Source organism: Hydra vulgaris, chromosome 09 (assembly GCF_038396675.1).
Source record: "Hydra vulgaris chromosome 09, alternate assembly HydraT2T_AEP".
Taxonomy (NCBI): domain Eukaryota; kingdom Metazoa; phylum Cnidaria; class Hydrozoa; order Anthoathecata; family Hydridae; genus Hydra; species Hydra vulgaris.
This window is the reverse complement of record NC_088928.1, coordinates 59,369,117-59,396,124: the sequence shown is the minus strand read 5'-3', so window position 1 is coordinate 59,396,124 and position 27,008 is coordinate 59,369,117. Positions and strand designations below refer to the sequence as shown.

Sequence of the window (27,008 nt, the reverse complement as noted above, 5' to 3'; positions counted from 1 at the left end):
ATTACTCCTATACTTTTAGCAACTTTGTTGTACAAAAATTCTGTGATTATTTCCGGCTTAGGTTTTAATTAACATAAATGCCTAAAAAGTTACTATATATTTTGCTTTTTATTTGCATTTAGTCTATAAAAAGAACGGGCATTTTTTTAGGCTGTAATTTCTTTTTAGAATTTGAATGAAAAAATGTCCATTTCTTTTTATCAACATTAAGCGGCAACTTATTCATTTTAAACCAGTCACAAATAGTTGAGAGTTTTAGCGGAATTTTGTCTCTTTGATAAAGGCGATGAAAAAAGATATACTTAGTGATGAAAAAAGTTATAATTAGTTGTGTTTAGGTTTACTGAGAGTTAAATAGTGCTTTAACTGTGGAATTAAAATAAATCACTGTCGCCAGCAAATAAAATTGAGTCTAAAATACTAGAAGCTTTGTATAGTTCGTTGATGTAAATTAAAAACAAAAGCGACCTTAATATGGATCCTTGAGGAACTCCACAAGTTATCTTAATGTCGCTTTTTTCGCCATCATAAGAAACATGCTGTTTTCTATTAGATAAATAAGTTATAAACCAAGCTATATTTCCATTTTTTTATTCTGTAGTTTGCTAACTTTTTAAATATAATACTATGATCAATTGTTTTAAAGGCTTTGCTAAGATTTATAAAAATAATACCTAATATATACTTATTTTTTTAAAAGCCTGAACAAGTTTTTGAATTTTTATTGAACAAGTTTAAGAATAGCATGATTAGTACAATGAGCTTTTTTGAATCCAAATTGTTTGTTATAAATTACACTATTCTCTACTAAAAAAGTAAATAATTTACTTCACATTATTCGTTCCATATTTCAGAGAATGAAAAAAGATAAATATAACTAGAAAAACTTGAAGCATTTTTCCTGCTTAAGAACACAAACCTTGCAATTTTTAAATTTTCCGGAAATATTTTTTATTATAAGGAAAAATTAAAAATATGCAATAACAGTATTGTTATATACTACATACATTTTATAACAACGCGCTGCTTTTTCATCTACTTTTTGTCCTTTATTTGATTTCAACGAATAAAAAGCCCATAAACTCATTTTCAGTTAGATTATTGTTGTTCATTGTTATTTTGTTAGCAGTTAAGTGTGACTCAATGCCTTATCTACCAGGTTTTAGTTTTAGGGCTTAGTTCAAACCCGCACTAACAAAAACCTCATTAAATGTTTTTTCAATTGTTCTTTTACTAGATATATCTATATAATTAAAGCTGATTGTTTTTGGAAGACAGTTTGTTATTAATTTTTTTTTACAAGTTAAATCTTTAATGACGTTACAGGTTTTCTGAATGTCGTCTTTGTATTTCAGTATTTGTTTAGTATAATATATTTTTTAGAATGATTTACAGCTATTTTAAAAACACCTTTATACCTTTTTTATTTGGATTCATTTGGATGATTTTAATACTTGTGTAGTTATCCATGAACCCATCGGTTTTAGTTTTAATAACTTTTGTTATTTATGGACAAGCATTATTTACGTATATCAACACCAAACGCTACAGAATTCTTCATATATTAACCACGTAGCCGTATCAAAATATACAAGTTTTTTCAATCTTAGATGCATTGTTCATCCTGAATCCTCTTAAGAAAAGCTGTCAATTTAGCTGAAAATAATTAAATTTGCAAGCAGTATATTAAAATTAAAAATGCTATAAAGTTGCGATCCAAAAAACATTTGGAAAGCTTTCAGATGTTTAAACAAAGATACAAGGTCTAGATTATTTACAATAAATAATAAAAGAGACAAAAAATCCATTACTTTAGAACTCCTAAATAACTTTGAAATTGTATTAAAAATTCTAAAAATAACATATTGTAATGAAAATCGAAGAATTTCACCCCGTACAAAAATGATTATGTAACAATAACTGAAGAAAATATAACTATGGCATCTAAATATAATATAAATAAAATTATTTCTAAACTAAAAGAATAAAAATCTCCCCACTCTTTTGATATCTTAGCAGAACATTTAAAATACGCAAATAAAATTTAAAATAAGTGTTATACTTTAACAAAATGGCGAATAGAGGTTTTTAATTACTCTATTAACTATGGATAGACACCGAAATCAATGTCAATTTCAATTATTAAACCACTTGTTAGATCGTACAAAAAATCTTTCGTGGTATTAGCATTATACAAATTTTTACAAAAATTCTTGAATACCTAATCGAAATTATATGCCATTCATGTGTATGTAAATAACATAAATTAAATTTTAGCTTTGTGTATGTCATTTTCAATAAATTATGGATTTACCTGAAAAATACTAAACTGATTCTAAACTTTTGCAAGAGACTGTACTTACCCCTACAATTAAATAAGACCGGTTCAACGCTACAAGGCGAATTTCTTATTAGCGAAAAAATTAAACATTACCACAGCAACAACTCACCTGTGTACTTATGCTCCTTAGACGCAGAAAAGTTCTTTGATAGGTGTAACTGGGATATCCTATTCAAAAAATAGGATATCCCAGTTACACCTGTAAAGTTAACGCTATTTAACTAACGCTAATTAACAGTTTGTTATATAACAATAGTAGTGCGACAGTTTCGTATCAAGGATGCAAATCAATTTTTTTTTGTCTTAAGGCAAGGTTCTGTTCTTTTAATTGGCTATTTAAACTAAAAGCCTTCTCGAAACCATTCTCGAGATCAAAATCAAGGTATTGTTGGCACATCCATATATGGTAACCTTACTGGTATGATAGCATATGCGGATGATATTATATTTTACGCTCCACTTTTTATGTTCTCAAAAAGCTTATAAAAACTTGCAGTGTTCACAGTGGATTAAATTCTATTAAATTGAATACCAAAAAAATCAAAATTCTTGATTTCGGGTAAAACACAGATACAAAGCGATACTATGAGCATTTCTGGTATTAAAAGATCTTCAGAATTACTTACAGAATTTTTGCATGGCTCAGTTTTGTTTTTTTTAATTTTTGTTTTAGGTCCCCCAAGAATTCCTAACGATCTTGTCACAGAGCACCGCGGAAGAGCATTTAAATAGGAAGTTCACGCCTCCTTCCTTACCAATGCACGTAGGAATATTTGACGATTTTAGCTGGCCAAAATTGGAACTATTAAAAGTGGCCGTACCCACTTAATTACCTACCCTCATTATCTCTCGATAATGGTCGCTTAATGAGCAGTTAATGGTTTGGTTATAAAAATAGTAATTGGAACTACACAGTCTAGTTAAATATCCGATCTATATCTGCGTTGTTCATTTTATTTACGAGCGATTTTAGTGGTGTTTATTGAAGCTGTGTACAAGGGTTTACAACAGTAGTTTTACAGTGTTATATCATGGATAAATCTATGACAGGTATGTACATTATTTACTCTTACTACCGTTTTTAAATATTAGTTACCACAAAAGTTATGTACCATGAAACTATGCATTTTTTTAACGAATTTTAAGGTAAATTTTGACTTTAAAAGTGAAAAAGTTGTAGTGCGCATTGAAACCCTCTTAGTTTTTTTCGTTTTTCTATGAGTTTATACCACTAGCTATTTAAAAATCTTAATTTCAACTGCCTGTTGATGCTATCTAAATTTTAATCATGTTCTAAGCACATCAAGGTCCAAGATGAATTTTTCAACTTAATTTTTTTTTCTAGATGGGTCATCAGGAATGCAAACAATCTCTCGTTTGGATTTCTACAACAGTATTCAGCAGCAGGAGGCTCCAAATTTCAATGAAAAAATGGACTTAGCTGATCAAAATTTGTTATCAAGAAATCAATATACCGAAGAACTAAAAACAGTATACAAGCGTCAAATGTCGAGGTTGAAAGCTATTTTTAGAAAAATGTGGTTGTCTTCATCCAGAACTCATGAAATATTTATTAAGAAGCATGGCCCTTGGCTGCAAGGGAGTTTCCAAATACCGGGTACCCCATCCACTCCATCATCAGCAGGACGACCAAGAAAAAGTTTTGTCGATTCTAGTGAACGTTCAAAGAGGAGAAAAACAGAACAGCTCAGAAAAGATGTGGAACCAGAAGCTATTGTTTTTCCAGCTGAAACTTGTTTGACAACAAGTGGCAAAAGAAGTGCTGCAAACGTCCTCAAAGATCTTAAAATATCTCCCAAACGAGCGGGAAAGTATAAAAAAGCCTATCGCAGCACTCTTGAACCTACAAAAAAATCATTGACACCGTTAAAGGCTCTTTTAATATTTACTGACGCAGGCCTAACAAAATCTCAATATGAAATCGTACGTACAAGTGACAAGAAGCAATGGCCCTGCTACAGTATTTTGGTCGAAGAAAAAAAAACATGCTATCCTGATCCTGATTCGTTCACAGTCACAGAAAGTTTAGCTGAAGTAGACTTACAAAGTCTGTTAAACCATACTGCCGAAAGATTGGTGTTGTATTTAAAAGAAGTTATCAAGACTCTAACGGAAAGTGGGCGTAAACATATGAAATTATCTACGAAATGGGGTTGTGATAGCTCCCAGCAGACACAGTTTAATCAAAAGTTTGAGGATGACTCTAATTCTGATGCCTGTATATTTCAATGCTCAATGGTTCCATTACAGCTAACTTGTGGAGTAAATAAAAAGGTTATCTGGCAAAACCCTACACCATCGTCTCCAAGGTTTTGCAGGCCAATTCGAATTAGGTTCATAAAAGAAACTGCTGATGTAATAGCTGAAGAAATTGCTTACATGGAAAACAAAATTGCAGGCTTGAAACCAACTCAACTTCAAGACAAAGCAGTAGAACATGTGATGATGTTAACTATGATTGACGGAAAAGTCTGTAACGCAGCAACCACCACTAAATCAACCATGCGATGTTATATTTGTGGAGCAACATCAAGACAATTTAATGATTTGGACAGAACATGTGTTGACAATCAAAGCAGCTACAAATTTGGACTTTCTATTCTGCATGCTAGAATACGGTGTTTTGAAAGTCTCCTTCACCTATCATATAAATTGCCTGTAAAAAAATGGCAGAAAAGGCTGAATGAAGGTGAGAAGAGACTCATCTCAGATAGGAAAAAGAAAATCCAAGATGAATTCAAGAGTAAAATGGGCATTCTTGTCGACATACCTAAGGTTGGATTTGGGAATACCAATAACGACAACACAAGCAGGAGATTCTCCAACGACCCGGAAACATCTGCAGATATCACTGGAGTAGACTTCCGTTTAATTTCCAGAATGAAAATTATCCTAGAAGTAATTTCCAGTGGCCACAAGATTGATGTAGACGGTTCAGACAGTTCAGACAGTATACTTTGAATACTGCAAAGCTTTATATTGAACTATACCTCTGGTGTCCAATGAATCCAACTCTGCATAAAGTTTTAGTACATGGTCCTGATATAGTAGAGAATGCGCTTTTGCCAATTGGACAATTGTCGGAAGAGGCTGCCGAAGCCAGAAACAAACATTTCCGGGAGTAAAGACTTAGCTATGCTAGAAAATTTTCTAGAAAAGATTGTAACCAAGATATCATCAATAGTTTATTGTTAACATCCGACCCTCTGTTGTCCAGCATTGGGAAAAAGAAACACAAACTTACAAAGCCTTTTTCAAAAGAAGCTGTGGAATTGCTTCTTCCTGGAGAAGTCCAAAGTTCCGACACTGAAAACAACGAAAATGAAGAATATTCTGACAATGACGAAGTGGAATCTAATTAAATATCAAAATATAGTATGTTATTTACCATAATAAAGTTTGAAAAATAATATATCTTTTATTTCCTCAAATCCTATTGAATAGAATAAAATGTAATCCCTAAAGTACCCATCTTTCCCCTATATTGAAAGCCACTGGCTTGGATTTGTATAAAAAACATTTAATTTACAACTTCTTGTCATATGGTAAAGTTTTCAGCTGTTAAAAAGAGAGAAATAATTTTGGCCAGCTAAAATCGTCAAATACTCCTACGTGCAATGGTACGAATTATGCCCAGAGCTTGCTTTGAACCAGGAATACCTTTCTTCTAAAACTAGCGCTTAAAGTTGATCGTCTTGTAAAAAATTCTGATTTTTTGAAAAAAAGTAAACATTTTGTTATTAGTTAAAAAGTGAAATTTATGCTCATTTAGAAAATATATACTTTTAAACATTTTTTTAATTCAATTTTTTATTAAATTTACTTCTTTCAAAGACGCGTATTAAATTAATTATAAGTTTTTACTGGTTCACATAAAAGTTTTGTATATATTTTGCATGCATATCAAAGTTCATCCAAAACTAATTTACATATAGCTAGAACTCTTTGTTTTAAGAAATCGATGTTTCAAGAATTTTTATTATATATATATATATATATATATATATATATATATATATATATATATATATATATATATATATATATATATATATATATATATATATATATATATATATATATATATATATATATATATATATATATTACTAGAACATCTTAACCAGTGCGCCACGGGCGCTTAAAGTTGTTCAAGGATGAAAAAATCTCAAGTTTTAGAGCCGTTGCACTAAGTCTTATTCAGTCTGAAATCCAGTTTGCCAATTAACACATGGTTTTGAAATATTTGAAAAAAACTGTCATATGCTTTGTTAGTGCTTTTTATTTTTAAGATTTGTTTCCAGAAGATTGAATAAAAAGCTTGAATAAAAAATTTAATAAAGACGTCGTTAATTATTCGCTCAGTTATTTTTACTTTTTGAGAAGTAGATACTATACGTTTTTTGAATTGTAATAAAGTTTGTTTTGTCAAATAACTTAAATCAGAGTTTAAAGACAAATTATCTTTTGGTATTTTCAATATGCGTTTATCTTTACATAAATCAATTGCTTATTTGATCTCCTATTTGTATTTATTTAAAGTTACAAAGCTATTTTGGAGTTTTTTAAAGCAGTTGTTTCATTCTTTTATTAATATTTTTATTAATTTAATTTCTAAATACCATTTTAGAATGAAACTTGATATATATAAAACTAAAAACAAAAGATAAACTTTTGGTTCCATGCTTAACTTAAAACTATTATTCATATTGTGTTTGCAAATGAGATTTCATTTAGTTTCACATAATTAGATTCCATCTTAAGAAGAATATCAATAATCAAAAGATCCCTCTCATTCATTCAACTGTTTATATTAGGAGGTGCATTAGCGAGTGTCGGAAATATTTGCAGCCTCCCAGCTTAACTGATAATATCATAATTAGTCATAATTGAACTGACCATGATGGATGGACCATTGTGTTCGCCACTACTTTATCTGATATAATAAATTCAAGTCAACGTTGTATGATGTGTCTTGAAAAGCCTACTTAAATATCATTCGCGTCATTAATTAGAGATATTTATTACCTAATGTTTTAATTACGATTTTTCAATAATATATGTTAAGATACGTTGCATGGAATGTATCTTGCACACGTCATATAAAACTAGTTAATTAAAATTATTAAGAAGTAGAGGGCAAAGTTTTTGTTTCATTAAAAAAGAAAAATTTAAAGAAAACAACATCTTGAAGTTGTTATTTTTGCCCTAAAGTTTTCAGATAGATTGATTGATGGAAATACCAGGTTTTTTGACAGTACCCAAATAGTATCTAACTTTAATGTATTTTTTTCTTTTGTAGTTATTAAGGTGCTCCAAGAAGTCACAAAGTAGATGAGCTAGAAAGTTCACGCCTCCTTTTTTTTAATTTATATTGCAAATCTGGCCATAGCATCGAATTCGAAGCATAGCATTAAATTTCGGACCTCATGGTTCTGAAGCGAGCTCTTTCACAACTGTGCACGGCTGATTTATGCTTAATGCAATTCAAGTCTTTAGTACCGCTGCAATCGTCATGGTTTTACCCGGGCTGATTCAGCCAGCCAGAAGGGGAACATAAGATCATTAATCATATAACCTTTGCTATTTAGAAACTTTTATAAGTGACCTGAGTTGTTCCATCTTACACCAACCAATAATTAACAAAATTAACCAATAATTATATAATTAATACTCAACTAATAAAATAATAAATTTCTTAACAAACAAAATTTATAACAACAATTTATTCATAAAATGAGTTGATTACAAACAACACTGATACCAAGTTTTTAATACCAAGCTTTTTTTTAAGTTTTGATACCAAATTTTTTTTTCATTTTTTTCAAAATATGAATGAGTTGATTACAAACAAGACTGATTCTATTTTTCAATTCTTTTCTAATAAAGGTTGCCAAAAACGCTGATACCAAGTTTACTTATAACGCCGAGGTTTAAATTTTTGTTTTACATTTAGAGAGGAGTATAATATTTTATTTCTTCTTCAAACCCATACAAACGTTCAAATGCTATGATGTAATGTGTTCCAATATTCCCTGACGTATTAGATGTTCACACTGGGATGTGGGTAGAAAGTGCTATAATTAAATATATATGTATGTATATTTGTTTGTATATATATATATATATATATATATATATATATATATATATATATATATATATATATATATATATATATATATATATATACACGCACACTATTATATATTATGGTTATACTTGACTATTTTTTTTAAGAAGTATGACAGTTCCATCTTCTGTTACTAGTTCACCGTGATCCATTAGACAACGCACCTAAAAGTTTAAATTAAGAGAGATTAGCTTGAAATTAAATACATAATTGCGCATTATATATATGATTAAAAGCATGGCCTACTGTAATTAAATGGTCTGATTTGTTATATTTAAAAAAAAAAAATACTTATTTACGGCTTATTTTTGTGTTTGAAATATAATTCAACACAGTATAATTCTGTATAATTCACATTCTTTATATTATTTCATATTACATAAGATAATATATATTGGTGAAATAGACACAGCCTATTGTTTAATGTATTCAACCCAAGTCAATAAGCCTTATTATATAAGAATGTTAAAGTTTCTATAGAATTACTAGAGGACCAATAGGATTACTCTTTCTATATGTGTTTCAATAGGATTACTCTTTCTATATGTGTTTATAGGACCAATAAGATACCTATAGGAATCCTATAGCAATCCTAAAAGCATCCTATAGAATTGATTCCTATAAGAACAGTAGAATAGCTACACCCTAGTTAAAAAGTCTTACAGGATCCTATAGATCATATAGAATGTGCAGTATCAGTAATATGAACAATAAGACCACTATAGAATTTATTCTGCACTCCTATAAGAATTATAGGATTCCTATAAGATATAGGATTAAACTAATATTAGTTAAAAAATTATCTAATGATATGTCTTGTTAGATCCTATAAAACTTTTATAAGAAAAACAATTTTTTAATACCATAGAGTAAAGATTTCTACTGGAATCATGAAATGATTATGTAGTAGATTTGCCAGACACCCATAAAAATTAAATACACACCAAGTCATATAGTCCTATAGGATTATCTATAAAAATTATAAAGGATATTCTTATGTAAAACTTGAATATTCTTTAGGACAAAAATACTGCAATGTTAATAGTATGTATGATCAGCTTAAAAAAATTGCATTTTTGACTTTTTTGGCACCAAGTAATGTTATGAAGATTAAGTTGTTATTAAGATTTTTTTTAATCATTATTATATGTAGAAACCAAAAATAGGTAGTGAACCTTTTTTTTAAAGCTAATTGGTCTTTTGGGGCTATGAAAAAAGTTAAACTCCAAATATAGCCAAAAAGATTAATAAGCAGAAAATGATTGCATACAAGACGCTCTTGAATTGTGTTGAAGTACAGTTGAGGAAGTATAATAGTAATAAGATTTTATATTAAATACAAAAAAGAACTTACGCCGTTGCATTGAAATATACATTACACAATATAAGTTCATTTCAATTGAAAAAACCTTACAATAGTTCTTTGAATGTCAAAGATACATTAACCGAGCTTGTTAAACAGAGAAATAAGTTAAAAAAACTTCAAGTCTCTGAATCTAATAAACATGCATTTAAAATAATATAAAAGTAATTTAAGATACTACGCCGTGGCCATCAAGTTTAAAAGATTTAGATATGAAGACCGTAAACATCGGAGAATCATTTTTCTGAATGTCTTGTTGTCTGGTAGTATTAAATAATCATTTAGCACCACAATGTTTTGATTAAAGATATCTATTGGACATGACATTGTATAGGCAGTTTCCAAAGAGAAAATTAAAACTCCCAAAAGTATAATGTACCCAACCGTTATAAAAACGTTAAGAAACTGTACAGAACATATTACATTGAATAATAAGCTGAGGCATGGTGTAAGCAAATCCATTATAGAAGAATTATCTACTGAAAATGGTTTAACTTGATTGATTCAGAAACTAATTGTTACTATTACATTAAATGTTACACTTACTATTGCTGTGCATGATAATACTGATAGACTTGAAGAAATTTCAGGTAATCGTTTAACATCAAGTATTATTTAAGTTTAGTTTCTTAAGTTACATTGTTTTGTTTATTTTATACTTTGTATTTAATCAAGTTCATTTAATCATATACCTAAATTTATATATGCTTAGATTCTAGTTCATCACATCGAATAGAATATTAATACAACACAAAAGTTTGGAAAAGTTGATAATATGGAGAAAAGGTTGGACCCAAAACTTAAATGAATTAGACAGTCATTTACTTTACCATTAAACAACAGCAAAGCTAGTTTAAACTTTGGTAAATAATTAGGACCAACCAACTTAAAATTAATAGAAAATAAAAAAAGAAAAATGTTGCTGGAAAGCCAACAGTTTACTTTGGATTCTAGCACGAAAGACTTCTTTGCCACAGATAATTTCTAGTTGGAAAGGATTTAATATTGAAATGAGAAAAAGCATAGGTATCACAAAATCTACTATTTGCTATCTTAAAATTATTGATAAACCTGCTACTGATATTCCAACTAAATAACCATACTTGAACAACGTTTAAAGTTGAAAGAACAGTCAAACTTAAAATGATCATCTGTGTCTTTGATCAAAATATACAAAATCAATGTGAGAAAAAACGTTAATATAGACAGAAAACAATCTCATAGCTGGAAGTATTCACTTTCCACTTGTATAGTACAAAATCTGAAGACATAAATCATCTTTGATACAAAATGTACTGCTCAAAGAGAGGAAAGATTGATTGTGAAAGGCTTCCACCTTGTAAAGCAAGCTTATAAAAACAAGCTTATAAAAACACATTTTAGGAGCCAACTATCAATGCAAAATATGAAGATCAATTCTAATGAATTACCCTGCAATTCCATCTCCAGAAGGACATGTATTCTGTTTATACTAATGGAATTAATATTAACTGGATAAATTGTAATCCTGCTCCAGACGGGGTCAGACACTTTATTATTACCATATATGTATTATTGAACAAAATTTCTTGATTCTGTAAAAAGCGTGATCAACGGATACTTTTTATAACATGTAATCGTTTTCCTGCAACTGTAAACGAAAGTGCAAACAAGGTGATTGTTCTTGCATAGACAATGGCTTATCATGGACAGTATGTGCAACTGCATCTGCTATTGATGATTTGTTTGAAGAAAGCTATATATTTGTTCTTACTTCCTGGTAACAAAGCAATCCTCTAGAAGCAACCCTCTAGAAAGTAAACATTTATCTTTACTTATTTTCCTACACTTCTGTAGAAGTGTAGGAAAATAAGTAAAGATAAATGTTTCTGTTTCTGCATGCAGTTGCCTTCTTTGTCAAGGTTTGTGTTTTAAAGTTGAAGAGAAGAGGGATGTAACAACAATAAAGCCTTCTAAACTATAGTGCCTCCTCAGGTTTGGGAATTGAATACAGTAAAAAAAAAATAACTTAAACAATCTTATTAATATTCTAGATATTATTTTATTCTAACAAATTAATTGTAATTAATGAATTAATCAATTAATTAATGAAGTTTAATTAATTACTGTTATTCTTTTTAATTTAAAAGTTTTTAATATTTATTATAGCAGTGATGAAAGTTCAAATAATAAAATTTAAAACAAAAAACTGATAAATTGAAAGAACAGATTCAGGAGAGTTAAAAGACAAAGAACTGATAAATTGTGCTTATAAGATATTACTTCTTTATTACTTAATACTAAAAAAAAAACTTACACTTTGTTTTTTGTTTACACTCAAAGATTTAGGTAGACTTTATAACATGTAAGGTTATTTTTAGTAGCATAATATTATATAGTATATATAATATACTTAAAAGTCTATTTCAATGCTCTGTATGTTATTGGAACAAATTTAAGCATACAATCTGTTAACATGTATATCATAATGTAAATGCTCAAAGAAAATCTATGTATCATTTACCATTTTTATAAAATATGATTAAAATATTGCAAACATGTATCATAATCAAAAACTTAAGCTTTTAAATATCAGTTATAAACACACACATATATGTATATAGATCTATATCTATATATATGTATATAGATCTATATCTATATATATGTATATAGATCTATATCTATATATATGTATATAGATCTATATCTATATATATGTATATAGATCTATATCTATATATATGTATATAAATCTATATCTATATATATATGTATATAAATCTATATGTATATATATGTATATATATATATATATATATATATATATATATATATATGTATATATATATATATATATATATATATATATATATATATATATATACATACATACATATAGATTTATAATATGTATATATGCATATATATATATATATACATACATATTAGGGCCCTGCGAATCACTTCGATTTGCAAATAAAATGTTGCTGCGATTCGAGATTCGATTTGAAAAAAATGATTCGAGTTTTTTGAATCATTTTTTAATTTAAATTACTTTATGTTTACATACAAACGGCATTAAAAAGTTTTCAAAATATCAATATTTATGTTATCAGAAAATTCAGCGGTAGAGTAATTTTGTAACGTAAACATACTTTTCATTATAATTGTCAATTAGGGATTTAAACAGAGCGGAACACAAATTAGTAACGCAAAAGTTAGCTTTTATTTTTTGCGTCGTTAATGTTTGACTTCGCTTTCACTAAAGTAGTTTTAAATTCGATACTTTTTGACTGTGTTACATCAAGCTATTTTCGCATCAAGCTATAAAATGACTTCTAAAAAATCGGCAGTTAAAGAATTCTTTGAAAAAAAAAAGGAGTATTCTGGCAATGCAAACAAGAAAACTGCAACAAAAAGTATTCAGAAAACTGGAACTTTATCTCATCTATGGAACCATTTAAAACGTGACCATAAAAAACTACACGTAGAAGCAACAAAAAACATCTGCTACTAAAAGAAAAAAGAATTCCGATAACACAATCGAGCAATCATCAAGTTCCTTGTTAAATTCGTAGTTTATTCGACCTCCAATAGATAGTTATTAAAAAAAAACTACGATCGTGCAGTGCATAGATTTATAATTGAAGATGGAAGATCATTTGAGACAACTTCTGGATCTGACTTTATTAATCTGTGCTTGATGCTTACTTAAGGGCAATATCGTCCACCACACCCGACCACTTTATCTCGAAATTTAGGTGATATGGTCGATGATTTATATATTAACTTCCAACAAAGTATAAAAGGCCAGTTTATCTCCAAACCTAGCATCACTTTTGATCACTTTAAAGCCAACAATGGCAATAACTTTCTTGTTTCTACTTTATTTCATCCTGGGTTTTAGAATCATGCTGTTTATCGGTTGTAAATCTGGAAGTAATAAATGCTTGTCACAAAGCTACTTCAGATAATATTTTCTGAGCTACAACCGATACTACTCCTAGTATGCCATGCACACTTAAACTTCTTGGGATTAATTGGTTAGGCTGTTGTGCTCATAAACTCTGACTTTGTGTGAAATCAGCTATACACAACCGACCAATTCTTGTTACATTAATTAGCAAGGCTCATAAAATAGTAGGATTTTTTCACTCATCATCAGTTGGACAGGCAGCTCTCAAAAAGTATCAGATTTTTCAAGGAAAACCTGAGTCAAAGCCTCCAATGGATGTGGAAACGTGCTTTAACAGCACTTCTAACTTATTGGAAAATTGTAAAATCTTATTAAGACATCTGAAAAAAAACACAATTTAAATATTACTATGATTCCCGCTGAAATTCAACTCGAAGTAGCAAATTTGTCATCTGAAGCAAATGGAATTTTCGATAAAATGTTTGAACATATTAAAAATCATACTCTACCAGAGAAAAAAACTTTAGATCAGCAATTAAATTTTGAAACTACTGCATACATTGAAGAGAAAACTTTGGGACGTTCAGATTGTTCTATTCTCTACTGGAAAAACAAACGTAACATTTTCCCTTTATTATCCAAAGTTGCAACTGATTTTCTTGCTGTTCAAGCTACAAATTGTTTGTTTGAAAAAGTTAACTCTGTGGGAGGAGGAGTGATCGACAGTAATCGCAATAGTCTTTCCGAGCAAAATGCGGAACGGTTAATTTGGGCTAGAAGTAACAAAAAGAGTTTGTTCAAATAACATTCAAATTTTGTAATATTTTGTATAGTATACATAAAAATAAAGATAAAAAACTTAAATTTCTTTTAACTAGTGATTCGATTCGCGAATCAAGACCTGCTTCGATTCGATTCAAAACTAAAAATGCAGATTTGCAGGGCCCTAATATATATATATATATATATATATATATATATATATATATATATATATATATATATATACATATATATATATATATATATACATATATATATATATATATATATATATATGTGTGTATATATATTTATGTGTGTATATATATATATATATATATATATATATATATATATATATATACACACATATATATATATACATATATATATATATATATATATATATATATATATATATATATATATATATATATATATATATATATATATATATATATATATATATATATATATATATATATATATATATATATATATATATATATATATATATATGGAGACACACACACACACAGAGTTTATTGTACCTCTATAAACAATGATTTAGGTGGAACCATATTCTAAAATAATCAAAGCAACACAATTACACAATTATTAAAAACAATTTGCTAACAGATTAAAATGTTTAAAGAAAAAGAAAAAAAATTGTGCCCTGCACAATAGGGTGGAGCAATTTTTAATGCAAAAAAAAAGGGGTTCAGAAACATAGAGTTCTTCATGTTTTTTATTCAATAAAAGAAATCACGTACAATAAAGATAAGAATTTTAGTATGGATATATGCTTCAAAGCCTCATGTTTTAAACCTACATGTTTTTAAACCCTAACTAATGAAAAATTTTTCTTTTATTATAATTTTATTTAAAAAAACAAACAAATAACAGACTATTTCTATGCCAGTTTATACTAAGTTTGATATATCACAACATTGAAATGAAAATGAGTGTTTAAAAACACCAATTTTTGATCTATAAAAATATTTATCTCTATCATATTGCTTAATACTCAATTGCTCTTGATCAAGCTTAAACTTTGATGTTTCAGATTCAAACATTTCATTTCTTCTTGAAGATCATTTAATTAAAGAATTAGAAGAAAGATTTAACAAATTTTCTGCACCTATTGTAAAAAAAATAGTTTTTAAAAGTTTGATTTTTTTGGATTTTTATATATCAGATTTGTAATTAACATTTTGGAATACTCAATCTCTGGCCACATCCAATGATACAGATACATGCATGACAGTGTCAAGACTTAATTCTTTAGCTTTTATGTCTATTCATACAAAAATGATGTTGATGATGTTACAAGAATTTTAAATATTTTTTCCAATACAAGAGAATGGTGTTTAGAATAGGTTTTAACCTAATATCATTTACTTTTTTGATTATTGGAGAGAATATATTATAATTATTATATTATATTTTACCTTATGATTTAGTTTATATTAAAAATTTGGTTAAAAATAGTGTATAAAAAACTAAACTAAAGGACATAATTGCCTATAATATCGACTTAAAATCTAGAAATGATAATAAACCTTTGATAAATGCACAGTATTTTTTATCAAAAATATAAATCACAAACTGCTTATTAAGAAAGAATCCAGATATGAAGGGATAAGTTGCCTTAGGCAACTTGACAAATATCAAATAGAGTGCTAATTGCTATGGGTTACCATCTCATTGGTGCACTTCGTTAAGTGAGTTAGATGAGTATCAAATATCTAATTTATGAACAGAAAAAGGAAACAGAAAGGTATTATTTTAAATAAGTTTATTATCTAGAGAGGTTGCATTAAAAAATAGACATCACCCATAAAAATACTGCATCAAGTAAAAATACTATATCCACCGTAGAATCTGCCGAATCTAGTACATTTATAACTAATGCTTGATCATTTATCAGTAAAAATATTTTCACCCAAGATCATAACTTTTTTGTGGTAACACCAACTAATGCTATCAGAGGTTATTAACTATTTAGCAAAACTAGATTATTATAATTGGTTGATGCTTTAGCATGGTAACTATAGAAACTTGTGAATCTTGATAGCCTTTGATTTATTACATACCTGGGTTAGATCAATGCCAGTACCTGCCACAGTCATCATGTAATTTGTGAACATCTTGCTATATGTTGCAAACCATTGAATCTAAAAGATAAACTCATTATGTTTATTAAATCCTTTAGCAATCCTATTTTTAATGTAATGTAAACTAATGTTTTACATAAAGTTTTGTATCTCACTCTGTACTTTGTACTTAATTTTTATCTTTGATTAAAATATTCTGTTAACCTTTAGTTTATAAAACATTAAAATTTGTTAGAGAGGTTGTAGTAAGGGAAAACACCAATGATCTTATGGTGTATTTGTTAGAGAGGTTGTATAAAGAGAAAACACCAAAGTTCTTCTGTGGGTTTGTTAAATATGGCTAGATAATGGTTGTTACAGAGTATTCAAATTTTTTAACCAACTTTTTTAACAAAAACTTTACATAACATTTTGTATTATACTATCTTTTTTAAATCTAATATTAATAACAGCAAAGAATATTATTATTATTGTTATTATTATTAAGAATAATATTAGATTAAAATTATTAGAGTAATTTAAAAGTTATGAAACAAAAACAAATTCATTTTATGATAATATGACATCTACTCTCAAACAACAGGTATGAAAGCATCTATGAGATAAAAAAAAAATGACCTGCACAACTCTACCTAATAAAATATATCATCGAATATAAACTTTACACTCGCATAAGGTTTTTTTAACTGTTCTATTAATCACAGCAGGACCAGGGGTATCCCAATGTAAAGAAATCAAAAATTAAAAAAAAAATACATTTTAAAGTTATAAAAAATTTTTATATCAATAATAAACAACTCGAAATTTAATTTTCCTTATATTTAAATGTTATTGTTAATAATCAAACTTATTTTATTAAACAAAAACTTATATGCTGTTATATAATACTTATATAATGTTAACTTATATAATGATAATTTATATGCTGAAAATATAAGATATTAATTAATGCTATTATAAGAAAAAAGCACAATGAGAAAAATATAGCAAACAATAGTCTTTAAAAATATAACCTCTTGTTCGCACAAATTTATTTTAATTTCTGCTGGAAGTACACTGCCAATTTCCCATCTTAATGTCTTCAGATGCATCATACGATTGTAACTAAAATTAATTTTAAAAAAAACTTGTGATTTGTCATATGGAAAAGTTTTCAGGTAATGTTAAGCAGGGATGGGGAGTTGCAAAAGGATTCAAACTTTAAATTCCTATTTTTTCTTGGTCTCTGACATCCAGGAGCTCTAAAAGTGTTGAGTGGTTTATGATCAATTAAATTAAACAATTAAAAAAAATTTCATGATTATATGACTCGGAACTTATTGTTTTTTACCCCGGGGTCGTGGAGTTCTCGCCACTATTATATATAAGGATTCTGGGTTCAAAATTTGATTGTTAACCTAAAACTCTATTTTTTCCCCAAAGATTGTTCATAAGCCTTTTTACATTTTTGGAGCTCTTGGATACCAAAAACCAGGAAGAAAAAACCATTTTGTGATCATAGTTCTTTTTCAGACTCTGCATTTCTATTGTTAAGGGATGTAAACCATACAAATTATGACTTACATGTAGGCTAGTAGACATCTTTTGTTTCGTTCAAGACAAGCATGACGCAATTGCACACCTGAAAATAAACCTTCCTCCCCTTCCACAGATGCTGCTCTAAAAAAAAAATTATGCATAAAAAAATTTATACAAGTTATTTAAGTGACATTTATATAGTGGTAAGTAACATTTATATACTGGTAAGTGATATTTATATAGTGGTAAGTGACATTTATATACTGGTAAATGACATTTATATACTGATATACCATCTTAAATATAGTGAATATAAATTATAATTTTCAGTGAAAAAGTATGGTTAGTTAAGATTTTATTAAAGTAAAAAAATAAAATTAAAAAAAATCCAACAAAAATATAGCTTTTCATTCACAAATAACTTTAAAAATAATTTTTATTAAAATGAATAACAAACATAAAAATACAAACACTTCTTTTTGATTTTCTTCAAACAGCACTCTCATCTCGTTCAAAACTTGCCTAATTATGTCTTCCTCCACAAAATTAAAAAAAAATATATTTTCATTATCCAAAAAATAAAAATAATTTTAAGATTTTTAAAAATCTTTAAATTTTCTAAAAATCAATTCAATAGTAACTGTTTAATAAAAGATAGAGAGATTTATTAAATAAAATCTGATCTTCAGCAGTGTACCTAAATTGAATAATTTTTTTTTTTTGCAAAACATTAACTTTTGTATTGAGTAAACATTATATAGATCACAACTCTTTTTCCTTTTTGTTATTTGAATTTAATGTTATATATGAATACTTGGTTAACAGTAAAGATATTGGTTGAATAAATAGACAATCTTATTTGATATGTACTAAAATTATTCCATAAAATACTGGACATTTAACAGATTGTTTTTTAATTATATTTATTATTTATTTGCTACGGTCTTTCTTATTATATACTTATGATAAACATTATGTATGTTATTATATATATATGTCTTACTCTAATAAAGCAATAAAACTATTTATCAACATTATTGTATCATCTTAATTATCACTTGATTCAAAACAAATGCTATGTGAACCTATTGATAAAATTCATTAAAATCAATATAAAGTATTACTAAAAATTTTAATGTGCAGAAAAAAGAAAAGAAAGATATATATATATATATATATATATATATATATATATATATATATATATATATATATATATTTATATTTATGATTATGATAATGTGCGAAGGATGCACATTAGACCAGTTCAAAAAAAATCTTTTTTAATAATTAAGTGGCTAGATGTTTAAATGTTGTTAATTGATGAAAAAAAGTAAATCATTAAAGTTTAAAAGCATTATTCCAATATTTATTAACAGCTTAATTAAGTTTACTTTTCAATGGGGTCCTAAAATTAAAAAAAAAAGTTCCTTAAAGTAGGTCAACCTGGTACTCAAAAGAAGCAAAATAATATATAAATTTCAAAAATAATAATTGTTTTATAAAAAATAAATTAAAAAAATTTTATTTTTATTAAAAACTTGTAAAAATGTACTTTTTTATTTCTAGTTAAAAAACTAAAAAAATGGTTTTTGTGCAATTAAATCTAAATAATAATTGTAGTATGAAATCATTATTTTTTTTGAAATTTTTATATAATTTCGCTACTTTTAAAACCCAACATGACATACTTTTAAAAAAACTTCTTTTTTCAAAATAATAGGGACCTGTTAAAAAGTAAAGTTAATTGAGCTGTCCCTAAAACACATTATTTAAGTTTGCAATTTTGAACTAATATTCCTGACTACAAACCACATCAAATCAAAGGGTAGCCCAAATAAAGTTCAAAAATTATTTTTTTTATATACAATTTTGAAATGGTCTGATGCACATCTTAATTCTTGTATTATATTAAAAAAAATCATTCTACTTAGTATTTTAAGAATATTCCTGTAACTCATTGAGCAAAATTCATTATCTATTAAACATAGGACGTGTAACAAATATCTTTCAAGAACAAGTACAGGCATTTCAAGATCAAGGATCGAACAATTCTTAAATGTCTTGAAGAAATATATATATATACATACATACATTTATATATAAGCATATATATATATATATATATATAATATATATATATATATATATATATATATATATATATATATATATATATATATATAAATATATATATATATATATATAAATATATATATATATATATATATATATATATATAGAACTCCTATATGTTGTCAGAAAGTTTTTTCCATATTTTGTTGACAAAAACTAAAAATTAAAATGCAAGACCAGATTTTTTTTTTCATTAATTGATAGACTGCCTACCCCAACCAAACCCTCAGTCGATGTAGAAGCACTCCCTTGCGGGTCAGGCTATAAGATAGTAGATGTAGCAGTATTCCGTTGCGAGTCAGGCTATTTGTCAGTCGATATACCAGCACTCCCTTGCGAGTCAGGCTATAAGATAGTCGATGTAGCAACTCTCCGCCCATGATTTACAGTAAAAAAAATAAAAATAAAAACATTTTATTAAAAAAATTAAAAATAAAAACATTTTATTAAAAAAAATAAAAACATTGTTTATATTGTTAAAAACATTCAGAATGTTTTAAAAACATTCAGAATGTTTTAAAAACATTCAGAATGTTTTAAAAACATTCAGAATGTTTTAAAAACATTCAGAATGTTTTAAAAACATTCAGAATGTTTTAAAAACATTCAGAATGTTTTAAAAACATTCAGAATGTTTTTAAAAATATTTTGGTCAATTAAATTTGTATTTTTGTGATTTTTTTAAAAAACGAATAATTTGTAATTTATTTAATGGTTTTGACTTTCGTCCAACACGCAAATGTTGGATGAAAGTCAAAAGTAATTAAAAGTGACATATGTGTTGGCGTAAGAATCACTTTTTCCCTTCCGTGCTTCCCAAATGCAACAAACAATAGAACTATATATATATATATATATATATATATATATATATATATATATATATATATAAAATACAAAGTCAATATTATATATATACATATATATATACATATATGTATATATACATATAAAAAAATAATTACGCTAAACATACATTGTACATTGATAAGTTGCCATTTGTTGATCTTTTTAGCTCTTTGATACGTTCAAAAGCCATCTCTCCACACATAATTTTAATATATTGAACAAATTTGATTAAATTTTGAAAAATTTTAGTTCTAATAAAAAATCAAAATTATATATATATATATATATATATATATATATATATATATATATATATATATATATATATATATATATATATATATATATATATATAATTTAATCTATATATATATAAAATAATATATACATGTAATATAAAATAATATATATAAAATCATATATATATAATATAAAATAATATATATATATATATATATATATATATATATATATATATATATATATATATATATATATATATATAATATAAAATATTATATATAAAATTATATATAAACAGACACACATATACATTTAATACATATGTGTATTTAGATAACATCTCTGATATCACACTAAAATAGTACATATATATATATATATACAGGCTTCGGCAGGAAGCAAGAGCTTTAGCTCTCGCTCTCGCCCACACGCCACTAAATTGGTGTACGGGAGCAATTTAAGGCTCTTGCAAAAGTATAGTCTTTTCTCTCAAAAGTTAACTATTATTAATAGTTAAACTATTATTGTAACTAAAATAGAAAATGCAAAGTCATACATAAAAAAATTGATAAACTATGCAATAAAATATGCGGTAGTGGTGTAGTGGTAAGAGCGCTCGCTTTGTAAGCGAGAGGTTTGGAGTTCGACTCCCACCACGTCCCTGGAAGTACCGCGCTCAACTTAGTTTCTCCGCGCAGCGGCCTTGCTCGGCAAGGTTCGTGTTTCGGAGTTTAAGAGTTGAGAGAGGGTTGCACCACGAATAACAACTAAAAAAAACACAAAAACGCAAAAACACAAAAAAATGAGTAGCCTCCTCGACTTTAGTGGCCCCCCTCGGGCCTTGGGTAGGTGAATAATCTAAAAAAATAAAAAAATAAAAAAAACTGCAATGCTTTTTAAAAGGCACGGTTGTTGCACAAAATAAAAAATTAAAAAGTGCAGATGCAAATGTTTTTGATTAAACTGATAAAAAATAAAATTATTATTCTCTAAATTATTGCATAATAATTTTTATTTTATGTAACGAATTATATATTTTATATATTAATTACTTTAATATAATATTCATTTATATTGAAAGTTTTAATTGTTGTAATAATTCTTAAAATGCCTGTGTTCTATTACAATAAGAAAATAAAAAACATTTTTCATAAGGAGTAAAAACTTTTATAGCTCTTTGCCAAATTTTTTATCAAATAAGTAATGCTGTTAATAAATAAATGGATAGCTAATGTGAAAATCCAAAGATAACACTTGTCTAAAGAACTTTTTCACGGCGCAATAAACAACACTTGTTATATATACATTTTTGTAACATTAACGCATTAACATGTAACATTATGCATTCGTATGCATCATAACGCATTCATGTAACATTAACAGGCATATGCTTGAAATAAGTTTAAAACCCTATTTTGTATTTAATAAGCAATTTTTTAATGAATAAACAGATAGCTCATACGAAAACCAAAAACTCTCATGAGAAGCTGTTTAGAGGAGCAACTCGCATGGCTCCCCATGTTCATTTTAGGAAAGCATTTCTCTGCTCTTGCGCTCGTTTACTTCCGCTGAGGCCTGTATAAACATGTACATACATAGATACATATATATATTTATTTTCAAAAAATGTATAACATATCTAAAATTCTCTTTAGCGCAAATATTTTACCAAATACAACAAATTCCTCTCTCTAATTTGACATTAAATTCTAATTTAATTTAAAGATTGTTAAGTTAGATTCTCTCAAATTTTAATTTTCAAGTCAATAAATAAAAATCAATTTAAAACAACAAACTTTTAAGCAAATAATAATCCAACAAATGTTATAAAAAGATAAATAAAAACTATATATTAATCATCTTTTATTTATATATATTAATTATCTTATATATATATATATATATATATATATATATATATATATATATATATATATATATATATATATATATATATATATATATATATATATATATATATATATGTGGCATCCCGTGCCTGCCTCAGCACCCGTACAAGTCAGTTTACATGAGCAAAATAAAGCCTGCACAAAATTTAAATTTTTTGGTAAAAAATTGTCAAAAATGTTGATTTTTTTTATTTAGATATTATAAAAAAACTTCTCACATGAAAAAAAATGTAATTTAGAATGTGCTTAAAAATAAAATAAATTGATTTTCATGTAACATTATGATGTAAAGTAAAACTGAATAAAATTCACTCGAGAGTACAAAAACAAATTGAAACAAAAACAGAGAACAAAAAAAAAACACAGTGAAACACATACAAATAGCTCTGAATATATATATATATATATATATATATATATATATATAAAATTATATATGTATATAAAAACAAATATGCATGTGTGTGTGTGTGTGTGTGTGTGTGTGTGTACATATACACATATATATGCATATATAAATATATACATATATTTGTATATATAAATATAAACACAACCAATAAAACCACAGATGTCCATATTTTGAAAATTAAAGTTTTAGATATTTTATGTTCTAAGCAATTTTATTTAAAACCTAAGCAAGTACTAAACAATTTTAATATAAAAATTCATAACAACAAAAATATTTTACAAGGTTCTATTATCATTACAAAAAAAGGCAACTTTGAAACAACCACTGTTGCCGAATATTTACCGCATAAAAAACACAGTTGTCCAAATTATTCATAACTAAACATATTATAATAAAAGGATGTCACATGACTAATTTCAATCCTTAAAAAAAAAATGCCTAATGATGTAAACAACATTCACAGCAAGAAAAAAAAAGGAAAAAAAAAAAAAAAAAAAGGAGGAAAGAAAGGTAGAGTTCACTAAAGATCTAAGATTGATAAATTTTTTATTTTTTTAATTTTTTTTTTTGTTATTCAGGCCGAGAAGGCCACTACAGATGCGGAGGCTACTTAATAGTGGTTTTAACCCTCTCTCAACTCTATAACTCCGAAACACGAACCTTGACTAACAAGGCTGCTGCGCGGAAAAACTAGTTGAGCGCGGTACTACCAGGGACGTGGTGGGGATCGAACTTGAAACCTCTCGCTTATGAAGCGAGCGATTTACCACTACACCACTACCGTATTAATCAAACAGGAATACCATGTAACTGTGATAATCTAAAGTGTTTTGAAAATACAACAAAAAAAAAACAGAATAAAAATAATTTCAACAACTTAAAAAAATGATGAGCAGAATTCGGATATACTTCCCTTATCTTTATTAAAGACAAACCAGAAAATTAATAACAGAACAATCTTAACTATATAGTTATTCATAATAGAAATAACCTGAACATTGTTAGAGTTACATTAACCAATCTTTGTGTGTATTTGATTTGACAATAAAATTGTGTAAAAGGAATGAAATTTTTTCAGCCACAGGTATGTGAAAATAAATATTTTCACTTTTAAGTAATATTTTAAAATGTTAAAAAAATTTTACATTGAGAGTTATTTAAGCCCTACAACATTATATACACACACACACACATACATACACACACACACACACACAGATCATTTTATATAAGACATGTTTTATATTTCTATATATATACATATATTTTAGAATAACGCAAATTTTGTTTTGAGTTTTTTCAAATATTTTGTTTTTAATCATCAGGTCTAACAAAAAATTAGAACCATTCAATATTATATACAAACATGATGGGAGAAAAGTTTCGGAAAGCTGCAGAATTTTTAAAGCCAAACTTCTTGGTTGTTTGTCCATTTAAGATATGTTCACTTAGAGAAATTAAAATATTAAAGGCTAATTGTAATTTAATTATGTATCTTAATTATTATTTTTTTTTTTTTTTAGATTATTCACCTCCCCAAGGCCCAAGGGGGGCCACTACAGTCGAGGAGGCTACTCATTTTATTTTTTTTTTTTTTTTTTTTTTTTTTTTTTTTAGTTGTTATTTGTGGTACAACCCTCTCTCAACTCTTTAACTCCGAAACACGAACCTTTCCGAGCAAGGCCGCTGCGCGGAGAAACTAAGTTGAGCGCGGTACTTCCAGGGACGTGGTGGGAGTCGAACTCCGAACCTCTCGCTTATGAAGCGAGCGCTCTTACCACTACACCACTACCGCATTTAATTATAAAACTGGAAATATATAACTTTATGTGTTACATTCTATATGTCTAAATCAAAGATTGAAGTAGCTGGTTAACTGAAACAAGCATACAAGCTCTCTTGCCTATTGCTTTCTTTTTAAAAAGTCAAAGACTTATTGAAATAAGACAATCTCTAAGTAAACAAAATAAATGGACAAATAATGTATTTGATAGATTACTTACTATAAAAAGTACATTTCGCAGTATAGCGAAGTGTCTTTGATATTTATTTGAAAATAAAAATAAGAATTTATTTTTATTAACGGTGGGGTGTTTGTTTGGTTTATACAAACTCGATACAAAGTGATAGATTACAGACAGTATGTCTACCATCTACATTTAACTAAGGGTCATTCCATGTCAAATCAACTAAAAAAATAATAATTCAGCACCATACCATCTCAGATTTTGCTGATTTTTGGAATACAAGCATAAATTAATGAAAGAAAACTTTACTCCAAATTTTAGTGTCTGACTCCTTACGGTTTTAGAGATATTGATACTTGGTCCTAATCTCTTTTTTAACTTTTTTTTTCAGCACCATTTTTTTTTTTGGCTCATTGCATGACACAATTAGCTTTAACTTATGAAATACTTGTTTAATAGTGGTAAAAAATTTTACCTAACTATTTTTTAGGGAGAGGAACTCAAAAATCATGGGTAAAATACACAGAAATTTAAGCTTCTATATGAAAATTCAAATTCAAAATGGTGTAACACCATCAGATTTATTCGCATTCAAAGTCTTATAAAAATAAACCCAAAAAATATCGAAATTACACTAAAACCATGAAAATAATTAAATTGTAATGAGAAAAACTAAAACTAAAAGGCAATAAGAATTGACAATCTTTGACATTTAATAAAAATTAAAAATCTTTGAAAGATAACAAATTAGTTCTCTGGTTTAAAGTTTGCCCAGCTATCTTCAATGCTCTGGTGATCTATTTCACTGATTTATTAATCATTAACAATAAATTTGTTGATAGAACCCAGCACACATCATCTCTAAAAGGCCAATAATATGACCTTGAAGGGTAACATGGATGCATGAATCTAACTAGAAAGTCTTTATTTTCAACATCAGTTTCCTCAACTAGTCCGATCCATGGATTGTTATCGTATATCAAACATAAAAACATACCAATGCTTATATTAGACAAGAATTCTTTAATAATCTCATCAGTTTGAAAATTAAAAACAAATGAATGCTCCAATTGTTCAGAAACAACTTTAGTTCCAATTTTTGTGTTACTTATTGGAACAAAATTGTGATAGGTGCGAGTGCTTATGATTTCATTTTGGCAAAAATTAAACATTGCAGATGCTGTAAGAATATGATTTGTTGTTGTTCGATGAAGGCTAGCAATTGTAGTTAGTCTTTTTACAAGTCCCGCTAGCTTCATCACATGATAAACCATATCTACATCATGCAGTAAATCATCTGAAACATATTGAATCACATTTGAGGACATGAAACATATT

The 27,008-nt window shown here is 27.1% G+C and overlaps 1 protein-coding gene across 2 annotated transcripts; it reads right to left on the bottom strand.

Moving 5' to 3' along the window:
- Nucleotides 1-8,044: 8,044 nt before the first annotated feature.
- On the bottom strand, nt 8,045-21,394 carry LOC101237608 (DNA replication complex GINS protein PSF1). 2 transcript variants are annotated; one of them, XM_065806201.1, is made up of 8 exons: nt 21,266-21,394; nt 18,625-18,685; nt 18,199-18,294; nt 17,649-17,739; nt 16,615-16,695; nt 15,070-15,102; nt 8,585-8,659; nt 8,045-8,439 (listed from the first exon to the last, which is right to left on the bottom strand). In XM_065806201.1, exons 2-8 carry the CDS (start codon nt 18,657-18,659, stop codon nt 8,371-8,373), a joined length of 480 nt encoding a protein of 159 aa, XP_065662273.1. In that variant the 5' UTR covers nt 18,660-18,685; nt 21,266-21,394; the 3' UTR covers nt 8,045-8,370. The 2 variants fall into 2 exon arrangements, with proteins under 2 accessions (XP_065662273.1, XP_065662271.1); XM_065806199.1 differs by having other exon boundaries at nt 18,625-18,689; nt 21,266-21,393.
- Between the last annotated feature and the right edge of the window lie 5,614 nt (nt 21,395-27,008).